The sequence below is a fragment of the Cucurbita maxima genome, unplaced genomic scaffold (assembly GCF_002738345.1).
Source record: "Cucurbita maxima cultivar Rimu unplaced genomic scaffold, Cmax_1.0 Cma_Scf00041, whole genome shotgun sequence".
Taxonomy (NCBI): Eukaryota; Viridiplantae; Streptophyta; class Magnoliopsida; order Cucurbitales; family Cucurbitaceae; genus Cucurbita; species Cucurbita maxima.
Genome location: NW_019272057.1, coordinates 1,403,271 through 1,414,991, shown reverse-complemented (window position 1 = coordinate 1,414,991; position 11,721 = coordinate 1,403,271). Strand labels below are relative to the sequence as shown.

At 36.4% G+C, this 11,721-nt stretch overlaps 3 protein-coding genes across 4 annotated transcripts in view; all 3 read left to right on the top strand.

The window, feature by feature from the left end:
* The window catches only part of LOC111469590, an 8,022-nt gene extending 6,618 nt beyond the window's left edge, over window positions 1-1,404 (top strand). For both annotated transcript variants that reach the window (XM_023114907.1, XM_023114909.1), the window contains exon 14: window positions 885-1,404. In XM_023114907.1, the coding sequence (XP_022970675.1) occupies window positions 885-908 (24 nt within the window). In that variant the 3' untranslated portion in view covers window positions 909-1,404. The remainder of the gene's footprint in view (window positions 1-884) is intronic.
* A 491-nt stretch (window positions 1,405-1,895) lies between these two features.
* On the top strand, window positions 1,896-2,883 carry LOC111469589 (chlorophyll a-b binding protein of LHCII type 1-like). The gene has a single exon (XM_023114906.1). It carries the CDS (start codon window positions 1,981-1,983, stop codon window positions 2,788-2,790), a length of 810 nt encoding a protein of 269 aa, XP_022970674.1. The 5' UTR covers window positions 1,896-1,980; the 3' UTR covers window positions 2,791-2,883.
* Window positions 2,884-3,566: 683 nt separating this feature from the next.
* Window positions 3,567-7,686, top strand: LOC111469588 (probable receptor-like protein kinase At2g42960). Its single transcript, XM_023114905.1, has 7 exons — window positions 3,567-4,307; window positions 4,500-5,221; window positions 5,310-5,414; window positions 5,543-5,665; window positions 5,771-6,071; window positions 6,346-6,555; window positions 7,317-7,686. Exons 2-7 carry the CDS (start codon window positions 4,566-4,568, stop codon window positions 7,440-7,442), a joined length of 1,521 nt encoding a protein of 506 aa, XP_022970673.1. The 5' UTR covers window positions 3,567-4,307; window positions 4,500-4,565; the 3' UTR covers window positions 7,443-7,686.
* The last annotated feature ends 4,035 nt before the right edge of the window (window positions 7,687-11,721 follow it).

Here is an 11,721-nt window from a genome sequence, read left to right as displayed (position 1 = left end):
TTTTTTTTTTTTTTTTTTTTTTTTTGAGTTTAAAATGGGGAGTATGAGGATTTCAATCCCAAAAGAAAGAGTATTTGTTAATTACCACTGAGCTAATCTTACTTTGGCAGTATCAACGTTATATTTTTCAAGATTTGTTCTTGATTTATTACTTGTGAATGTAAAGAATAAGACAAGCATGTAAACTAATGAATGGATCAAAACCTGAAGTGACTTTGCACCTTAAAAATTATCATCTAGTGATCCGATGCAGGGACATCCTAACCACTCCAATTTCTTCGATATTTCTCATAAAAGCCTAAGCTCTTTTTCCTAACTTCCATTTCGATCCTTGATTACTGTTACTTTTTAGCATAGATTTTTTGGAATACTTCATTTTGGTCAGTATCCTTTTCCTTCTCAGACTTGAATCCTTGGAATGAACTAGGATAGAACCTTTCTTGGCAGATTATTCTAGGTGTAGCTTGGCTCTTGGAGAGGTCTGGTAACGTTTTTCTTTTTCCTTCAATCTCATTGTTCTACATCAACTTAATGAACATCCATTCATTAGTTGGCCTGCAGCCCACTGCTTGATAAGTGAGGTGATTCATTGGTTAAGAGAAATATGACATCTAAGTCATACAAGTAAAGAGACATATTCATTGATAAGGAAAAGAAGAAATGTGAGCTGTGAATGGATTGATTCTATAAAATAGAATCTTTAGTCTCGAACAAGATTCAATTGATGATAAAGTAAGGGAATTATTGGTTTAGTTCTCCACCTTTACAACAGAAGATGATTGATTAAATTCTATTGTGTGGGGCAATGATTGAACAAAAGAGTAATATCATCAGTCAAATTATTACTGTTCCATCTTCTTTTCATTCTTCTCATTTATTTGCAGGTGTCCAGAGCAAGTCCCATATAATGAAAGACTCAAGGACACGCCACCGATTAAGGCTGCTCATGTTTACATGAAATAAATCATGACCAGAGATACAAAATCTAACATACGGGAAGATGAATGTTGAGAGTTTGACGATGCTTTGACACCTGCTCTGTATATTTCAACAAAAGTTGATGACTGACATCACATGTGAGAGGTAATCAAACCTGCAGCCGCGCATACATGGAGGTTCTATATGCTTTCCATTCTCCTTTTCTTTTCCCCGCCTCTCTGCACATAGTAGCCAAGGATTGGTCGTTCTCTTTGAGGGGAAAATTGTTGTACAATTTTTGCTTCCCTAGAAGCTTCAAGTTTTGCAGAGTATGTTGTAAAATTACCCATATTATGTATCACCCTAGTTCTGATGGGAACATACATTACGTTGGTTGAGTTTGATAAGCCTAGCCTACCATACAGAAACTAACTATCAATTTCTGTGTTTCAATGCAAAATCTCTCCTTGAAAATTTTTTATATGCCCCCTCTTTTCTCGCTCTTTTATTGTGTTATACACTTCACATTTATGCTTTATCTCTATCAATTTGTTTGACATCGTTAATGACTTGTATATGGTGGTCAATTAATATCTCAAAGAAAGTGCCATGATATCAAAGATAAAGAGCTTACACAGCTGAAGCATTATTTATTAGATTTACCACCAATGAGGAAAGGCAAATCCATAAAGCTCTCTCCTTTTCTTATCCTTATCATCGGAAGTCCCATGATATGGAAGATAAAGAGGACGTGGCCTTGTGTCATTGGCTGAGACAGTGAAGCAGCAAAATATGGAGATGGAAGTAGCTCCACATGAAAGCCATAGAAAGCTCCTACCGAGGCATTTGTGGACGAGAGAGTGCCAGTTGCAAAGGTGTGTCCTGTCCCACTTCTCCATCGCCAAAAAAATCTTCCCGTTTCGTTTTCGCCAATGAGAAAATAGATAGAGATCTCATCAGGATGAGGACCTATTCTCTTCTACTTCTATAAAACAAACCAAACCCTTAACTAAATTCGTCATCTTCACTCAACTCAAAGAGAAAACAACAGCAACAACGAAAATGGCAGCAGCTTCATCAATGGCTTTGTCCTCCCCATCTCTCGCCGGCCAAGCCGTGAAATTATCCCCCGCCGCTGCCTCCAACCTCCTCGGCGAGAGCCGTGTCACCATGAGGAAAACCGCTGGCAGGCCCAAGCCCGTCTCCTCCGGTAGCCCATGGTACGGCCCAGATCGTGTCAAGTACTTGGGCCCATTCTCCGGCGAGCCCCCCTCCTATCTTACCGGCGAGTTCCCCGGCGACTACGGCTGGGACACTGCTGGCCTCTCTGCCGACCCAGAGACCTTCGCCAAAAACCGTGAGCTGGAAGTGATCCACTCGAGGTGGGCCATGCTTGGGGCTCTTGGGTGCGTCTTCCCGGAGCTTCTGTCTCGCAACGGCGTGAAGTTCGGCGAGGCCGTGTGGTTCAAAGCCGGGTCTCAGATCTTCAGCGAGGGTGGGCTCGACTATTTGGGGAACCCGAGCTTGGTTCACGCGCAGAGCATTCTGGCGATCTGGGCTTGCCAGGTTGTGCTGATGGGAGCCGTGGAGGGGTACAGAATTGCGGGTGGGCCGCTGGGTGAGATCACGGACCCAATTTACCCAGGGGGGAGCTTCGACCCATTGGGGCTGGCGGACGACCCAGAGGCCTTCGCCGAGCTCAAAGTGAAGGAGCTGAAGAATGGAAGATTGGCAATGTTTTCGATGTTTGGATTCTTTGTGCAGGCAATTGTGACAGGGAAAGGACCTTTGGAGAACTTGGCTGACCATTTGGCTGACCCTGTTAACAACAACGCTTGGGCTTTTGCCACTAACTTTGTACCTGGAAAGTGATCATCACTCCTCCTCCTATTTAGCTTCTACTTCCTAATGTGTTCTAAATATTTGGGTGTTTCATGTTATGGAACTATCAAGCTTTTCCTTTAATCTTCGGTTTGCTTTGCTTAATCGTTTTAGTTTACAAAAAAAGGCCATAAATTTTAATTTATGAATTCTAACTCAATCAAATCATTCCAAGTTCCGACATCTTAAAACAATAAAAATAAATTAAATCTTCCAACAAATTACCATACCCAAAAATGTTATTTAACTAAAAAAACTCCTCCGCCATAGAAAGCATTAGTCAATCAAATAATAGATAGTAAATAAATGGGTCCGTTTGAAAATCACTAGTGGTAGAATATTATTCTCGAACTTCGTTTCTTTAGATAATATCATTGGACTTCAAAATATATATATATTTTTGATATTTTTGGAGGAGGAGTCTGTACATTAATTTTATTTGGGATGAAAAAGAAAAGATGAAGCTGTCTTTCAAATATAGACGTTAAGTAGAATTAAAGGAAATTGGTTGCTATATGCATTTCACCCAAATTTAAAACCAAATTAAATCCATTTAATCAAAATTAAATCACTCTCTTCAATGTAATTTCAAATGTTGAGTCCACCTAAAATATTTTGAAAAAATAAGACAAAATTGAAGGATTATGAAATCAAACCAAATAATCCCAATCTGTTGTACACCTAATTCAACCAATTCCCAACTCAAAATTTCTTATTTTTTAATATGATCATTTAAATTAAAATATATCTATTTTGATAATCGAAGGAAGAAAAAGGTCGAGGGAGGAGAGTGGTCAAGGTCTTAGTCCATTAGTGAGCATGCTGCAGTCAGATAGAAGCGACATGTGATATCGAGAAGAAGAAATAAGAACAGAAGCTTGAATCCATTCCAATGCTCACGTCGGCGGCTTCCCTTTATAATTTAATTTTGGTTGCGTTTCTTTTGATCTTTTAGTTTCACCGTTTTCTTGGTTATGCCCTTTTCCTTTTGCTCCAAATGATTACGGCCCACTTCTGGAATTAATGCCATTAACCACCAGGATCATCTCTTATAACGCTCTTTTGGGAGCTCTTCTTCTTCTGGGTTCGCTTCCTTTACTGTTTGCTTTTGCTCTCTGTGGTTTCCTCCATTGCAAACCGAGCTTCCTTTACAATACCCACCAACCATTTTCACCCTTTAAATCCTCTCCAGTTATCTTATTCAATCTCTTTCTCTCTCTAAGGATTAGATTTTTGTTTGTGTGTGCCCTTCTCCTCTTCCATCTTCTATTTTATCATTCTCACAATTTCCCATTGGCCCACTATCCCTGCTTCTTTATTGCTCCTTTTTCGACTATGTCTCTTTGGGGGCTCTGGATTTGTTGGGTTTGAGTTATTTCAGACCAACATTTTGGCATTTCCCCCATGCCTTTTGGGGCTCCATTGCCTATCCACGCTTTGCTTTCTTTCCCTTTCTGGGTTCCTGGAGGAACGCCGAAATCTGGGTCTATCTTCGATTGCTTCATCAGGTAAATCCCTTGTTCTTCAAATCCTTCTCTATTTCTCCAATTACATTGTCCTGTCTTCTTGTTTTGGATCGACAAATTGTGGGTTTACTTGTTTTTGTTATGGAGAACATCCCTTCATTGTTTGGTCTTATCAATCAACTGCTGGTTCTTGTTCTTTACAAGTGCTGACTTATTTCCTGCCTGAATTTCCAGATGGGTTTGTGAAATTTGATAAGAACTTGAGGTTGAACTTGAAATTCAGTGTTGGGTGGATCAGATATGGCGTCTGGGAATTCATTGAATGATCATTTATCCAAGAGGACTTCATTTTGGGGGTTGTCGTTGTGGGTTTTGATCTGTATTTGTATTGGTGCATTCATAGTTTTGATTCTTGGCTTATTATCTATGTGGATCTTGTTTAGAAAAAAATCTAAACGATCCATGGATAAATTCCCTATTTCCCAGATACCTAATTTTTCAAAAGATATCAGGATAGACCAGGTTGGGGCTCAAACTCAAACTCAAACTCAAACTCCCAATGACCACCCCGAAAATCGACTTCTTTCGGTTGATATCAAAAGGAATGATGAAAACTCTGAAGTTATGGCTGTGACAAACTCAACTGAGCCTGATAATAACAGCCAAAGCAGTTTGAATTATCGACACGAAAAAGCAGGCAATTCACAATCAGGGGAAGAAGGAAGCTCTGGAAAAGCTAGATCGTATGGAGGAATTGTGCCACCGTCGCCTCTTGTTGGCTTGCCTGAAGTTTCACATCTTGGATGGGGTCACTGGTTCACTCTCAGGGATCTACAGCTTGCAACGAATCGTTTTTCGTCCGAAAATATTCTTGGAGAGGGAGGATATGGGGTTGTATATAAAGGAAGACTCATCAATGACACTGTAGTTGCAGTGAAAAAGCTTCTCAATAATCTGTAAGGATTTATTGTTCAAAGATCCATGATGTTCTATTCTAATATAATGCTTTTCGAAAGCTTGTTTTATGATTTGAAATGCATTTAGGGGTCAGGCAGAGAAAGAATTTCGAGTCGAAGTGGAGGCTATTGGTCATGTTCGACATAAGAATCTCGTTCGATTGCTCGGTTATTGCATAGAAGGCGTTCATAGGTACAACCAAAGAAGTCATCAACTATTTTAGTCTCCATAAACAAATTTTGTTCCATTTTGTGTATGCATATCTGAATTTTGCTTATTGCTCTCAAGGATGCTAGTTTTTCCCTGTTTTCTTCATGTAGGATGCTGGTCTATGAATATGTGAACAATGGCAATCTAGAACAGTGGCTACATGGAGCCATGAGCCAACACGGCACGCTTACGTGGGAGGCTCGTATGAAGGTGCTTCTTGGCACTGCGAAGGCGTAAGTCTTTGAACATAAGGAACTACCATAAAACCAAAGTAATATAGTCGACTTTTAGCTTAGAGACTTGTTTATCTGAGATGCAAATATGTTTACTTCGTGCAGGCTTGCATATTTACATGAAGCAATCGAGCCAAAAGTTGTTCATAGAGATATAAAATCGAGCAACATTTTGATCGATGATGAGTTCAATGCCAAAGTTTCCGATTTCGGATTGGCCAAACTCTTGGACTCTCGGGAGAGTCATATCACAACTAGAGTTATGGGAACATTTGGGTATGTGGCACCTGAATATGCAAATACCGGTTTGTTGAATGAAAAGAGTGACATTTATAGCTTTGGTGTTCTCCTACTAGAAGCAATTACAGGGAGAGACCCTGTGGATTATGCTCGTCCTTCTAACGAGGTATCCATTATTAGACCATTTTTTAGACCATATTAGACCATATTAGACCATTGTGAGATCCCACATCGGTTGGAGAGATGAACGAAACATTCCTTAATATGGTGTGGAAACCTCTCCCTAGCAGACGCGTTTTAAAAACCTTGAGAGAAAGCTCAAAGAGGACAATGTTCATTTGTGTTCTCCTATATCCCGACCTGTTTGTGTTAATATGAAAACTTTGTTCTTTTTTTTTTTTTGGAATGTCTTACTTTACATATTTGAATCCTTTTGTTAGGTTAATCTTGTTGAGTGGCTAAAGATGATGGTAGCAACAAGGAGAGCAGAGGAAGTTGTGGACATGAATCTCGACGTAAAGCCTACTACTCGAGCATTGAAACGTGCCCTTCTCGTTGCACTTCGGTGTATCGATCCCGAATCAATCAAGAGACCCAAGATGAGTCAAGTTGTAAGGATGCTCGAAGCCGATGAATTTCCACTTCACGAGGTACCAAAATCAGTATCTTGTTTTCGTGACTGCATGATCGATTATCGTCCGTTCTCGTTTGTTTACATTTCAAGCGTTTCACTGATATACTTGGTTAGCTCTACAATGATGATTTTCTTTAAAAGAACATGGTTCCAATATAGGTATGCATTAGGTAACAATATTGATTCAAGTTTCTCTGGCTTCACCATGTGAGGAGTTTGCAGTTACCTAACCTGGAGAATATTATAGGACAATGGCTATTAAATTCTTGTTAACCTGCATTTAAGTCTATTGTGACCAAGTTTTTGGACACATCTGCTGCTACTTGTTAGATGCATGTAGAAGGTGGTCCTGCTTTGGCATGGCTGTGTTGGCAGCTAACTCATCAAACTTCATTAATTACTAGCCAAAACACTTAACTAGGCGGGTTTGGCTAGGAAACCCGAGTCATTTGAGTTTACTAGAATGCATTGTCATGTTACTATATCATCATCTGGATATGTCTACGTGAGATCCCACATTGATTGGAGAGAGGAACGAGTGTCAGCGAGGACACTGGGCTCTGAAGGGGGTTGGTCGTGAGATCCCACCTTGATTGGAGAGGGGAATGAAGCATTGTTTATAAGGGTGTGGAAATCTCTCTCTAGCATAATCATTTTAAAAACTTTGAGGGAAAGACCAAAGAGGACCGCATCTATTAGGAGTGGACTAACTGGTTTATGAACCATCATGGTTCAAAGAAATGATTGGAAAGTTTATGTTTACATACAACTTTGCAGGATAGAAGAAACCGAAAAAGCCGATCGATAAGCTTGGAGATCGAGCCGTTGAACGAAATATCAGGTTGTGATCAGATGGGTGGGGCATCAGAGAGCCAAAAATCAGAGACAAGCCATGGAGGATAGAAGTGAGAAACGCATGAGCATGGGAAATGATTGCACCTCCCAGGCTCTCCATGTTCATGTCAACAAAAAGAAAGCTGTTTTTTTCTAGAGAGATTTGAATTGATGGTGGTCGATCGAGCTTCTGGTGTTTGCTCACACAGACAAAAGGGTTTAAGAGAGAGAGATTGTACAGACTTGTCTGAAGGACCACCGGACATGGCCCACCTGTCTTGCCTTTAATTTACATCATTCTGATTTCCTCCTCTCATTTTTGTTTTCTTGGTTCTCCCTTTTCGGCATCTGACTCGACTCGATTCGACTCGTATTCACTTTTCTTTTTGAATGGTTTGAATATGGTTCGTTTCTTCTCGTCTACCTAAGGTCGATCTCTACTTTAAAGCGTACACAGTCTTTATTGGTACGTATGAGTCGAGGAGGAAAAAGTAGAAAAGAAGAAGAAATAATGTGAATCTGTAGTACCAAACTAAATGATAATTTATTGTAGGGGAAATTAATTAATGCCCATAATTATTATTATTAATTATTTTGTTAGGATTTTAGAGAAAAATATCAGAAATGTGTTGGAAAAAAGAAATTGAAATCTTGACAAATAAGCCACCGAACAAACGTTGACCTTTTCATTCCAATTTAATAAATTTAATCAACAAATTTGTAATGTTTATTACTTCTATAATTCTACTTAAAATGTTGGTGATTGCCGTTTTTTTGAATTCATTGTAGTCGTTTGTTTGTTTGTTTGTTATTTTTAAGGTTAAGGAATTGAAGATTTATTCTTTAATGGAATGTTTGGAATTTATGTTAAATTATGCATGTATGCACATGATGTGTTCTTATCATCGTAATGACGTTCACTTGAAAAATGAAAAAAAAAGTCACCTATGAAGCCCTTTAAAAAATTACCTAAAATGGTCCGAGAAAAAAATAATTAGGATGTAATATCTCAATTTGATCAGATCTGAACATTTTTTACTACAAAATTGAAAAACATGGACCATAATTCAATTTTCTTGTTATGTTATGGTATGGACTACATTGCCTAATATGTAAGCCTAAAGATTTTATTTCTTAGTGTAACAAGTTTTTCGAGTCAGATCAAAAGTCATTTCATTAAAAAAATGAAAAGGAAATGGGTCGTGATTCTAAGTGGACTAAATTTAAGCATCACTCGCAAATAAAATTTTATTCTTAGGCCAAATATATTATTTGAATTGAGTTTTAAATGAAAGAAAGATAAAATGGTATTAAATATTTACTTGGAAAGAGAACATTGGGCCTCTGGCCCAAATTCCATTGGCAAAATAGTCCAGACCAATATTGTATTTGGGCTTTAAAGATAGTCAGGCCTTTGGACCTTTAAAGCCCATCCTTCTAATCTTTTTAAAAAAATAAAAATAAAAAAGAATTCCCCAGCAACCGAACCGAACGGGAACACAGGCAGATGCCAGAGGGCATAAAATTAAGATCACGTGAGCTGGACACTTCAGTTTTGTCCGTTAGGTGCAACTGAGCCGACACTCCTTGAGGTGGGCCCCAACTCTTCCACGTCCACCACTTGAAGAAAACCCTTCACATGCCCACGTGGACCTACAGTAACCACACGCAAGCCAACCCCAAGCCAAGTATATTCTGTGTAGTTTATTTATATGCTTTTAAGAAAATTAGCGATGGGAGTCCCACAGTTGACTTTTCCAACAAGATGTACGGTCACGATTGTGCGAGACGGAGAAACGTCGCGATTCTAGGTTAGGACCGCCATCCAACCTCGCTTTCCCTTTACTTCACTCCCAAGCCTCTGCTCAGTTAAAATTAATTTTACATTATTTAATTATTTTTATACTTTTTTCCAACATAGTTTTTAGACCAATTGTTACGAATGTCAAGCAATTAATGACTGCTAAAGCCTCAAAATATCAATATATTTATAATTGTATTGTTTTATAATATCCAAGTGTTATTTCTTTATGGGGTTTTTAATTAATTATTTATTGGAAAATCCTCCACCTAAACACTGTTTCACTCTCCATTATTGCCTTATGCCTTCCCTTTACAGAACAAAGCCCCTCTCAAAATAGCTTTCGTAAAGCTTTCGCCCTATTTGTCCTATTCCACTCACCATTAAATAAATTATAATTCTGACAAAAGTTTATGGACTATTTTTTTTTTATTTTATTTTAAATACATATTAGACATAAAACAAAAAAGTAAAACTTTTTTCCGTTATAAAACTCTTTTTTTTTTTTTGCACATATATAATATTTTCAAATAATCTTAGTAGTTATGTTTTAAGTGGGATTTTTTTTCTCTCTGTAAATTCAATAATGAAAATTTTGAATTTTTAAATACATGAAAAGATATTATATATATATACATGCCTTTCGATCCACTCCATTATTATTTGTCGTTATTATTATTATTTAATACAAACTATATGATTGTGGTTTGAATTACATGCTTTTTTTTTTTTTTTTGTAACTTTAAAACTTTAAGAAGTTTGAAATTTACTTTCGATTTATACCAAAAAAAAAATAATAATAATAAATAAAAAAATCTCTCTACCATATAATATACTCTAGTGTCAAACAACACTGATTAATTATATTTTGGAATAATACTAGCTACCAATATTAATTAATTTTTAATTACGAAGGCCATAAACACGTTGGATGAAACGTCGACGTTTGTAATTAGGTATTGTCGCTACCTGGTTTCTATCTACGGATGGTTCTTCAACGTCCTTACTAAAAAAAACATTATTTATTTACTTTTTTTGTTACCGACAATGCGATGAATAAATTTATAATTATTCATTTTGTCTCCGTTCGTATTTGATCAATTGTCTGACAGTTGCAGGTTTCATAATTTATTTTTCTTTTTATTATTATTTTCTTACGGTTGAGAATTTTTTGTAGATGTTTTATTATTGGACATTTGTACAAGAAACTGTAATGTAGTGGACCCCACCTTTAAAGCCTTTTTCACATATGCTTCACGGGCTAAGTTTACTTAAACGCTCCGTAATAGGGTTACATTTTCGAATATTAATTATTTAGTTTTAGGCTTCAAACTAAATAAATCCTATATTTAATTTTATGTGAGACATTTTAATTATTTAAAAGTTAATATATAGTTTTTTTTTTTTAATAACGTAGTACTATTAGCACAAGTTCTAATTCACAAAAAAAGATTCTCTTTTTATGAAGTGATTATATAAATACTTCATCTAATCATAAATAATAATAAATACTTAAATTACAATAACTTATTGACAAATAATTATAAAATGTGCAGAATGATATATTAAAACTAAAATGAACCCAAGTCTTACAAGATTAAATGATAATTTAACTAAATGTTTATTTAAATTAGACATCCATTTCAGATAATTGAGCCCATTCTGTTTCTTAAATTTAAAAATTGATTAATAATTAGAAATTGTTTGAAGTTACAAGTTAAATTACTTAAATCAAATATAATCTGTATAAATAAAATATTAAAAAAAAAAACGTTTTTTTGGCAGTTAAATAAGAATTTAATTAAAACGGGAAGGCGTTATTGGCAGTATTGTTATCGGTTAAAGAAAATAAATAATTTTTATTTCTTTTACAATTTTGTTGGGTCTTGGGGGTAGGGAAAGCGTGTGACAGCTAAACGTCCAAAGTGGGTCCCAGAAGGACTGAACAACGACTATTCAGGAAAAAATATAACACGTGGCATAATGACGTGGCAACCATCGGCCCCTCTTCCCCAATCCCATCTACCCTTAAAACTGGGAACACAGACAGGTGCCTGAATGGAATCGCACTACAGAATCTCCCTTCTCCTTCAAAATACATGAAAAAGAAATAAAAAAGACTCTCTTCCCGAAATACCCCCGCATTCTTCCAAAATTACCATTGTACCCTCTCTTTCCTTCCTTTCCCTTTTTTACCTGCATGGTGCGTGCATTTCTTAACATGCCATTAGCGGGAACAAAATAAATAAATAAATAAATAAAATAAAAGTACCATTTTAGTTTTTTATATTTCGAATTTCATTTCAACGTTTTAAAACTATATTTTTTAATTTAGTTATTTTAACTCATGTTTAAAGTTAATTTTAAGAACAATAATTTACATTAAAAAAAGACTAATTAACAATTTAAAATAAGTTTAGAGACTAAAAAGATTTATTAAAAATTAATTTATTATTTTATAGAATTGAACACTTTTAAAATTCAAAATGTGACGAAAAAAGAAAAACAAAATATCGGACAGGCTCCTATATACTCCATTAGTCCTCA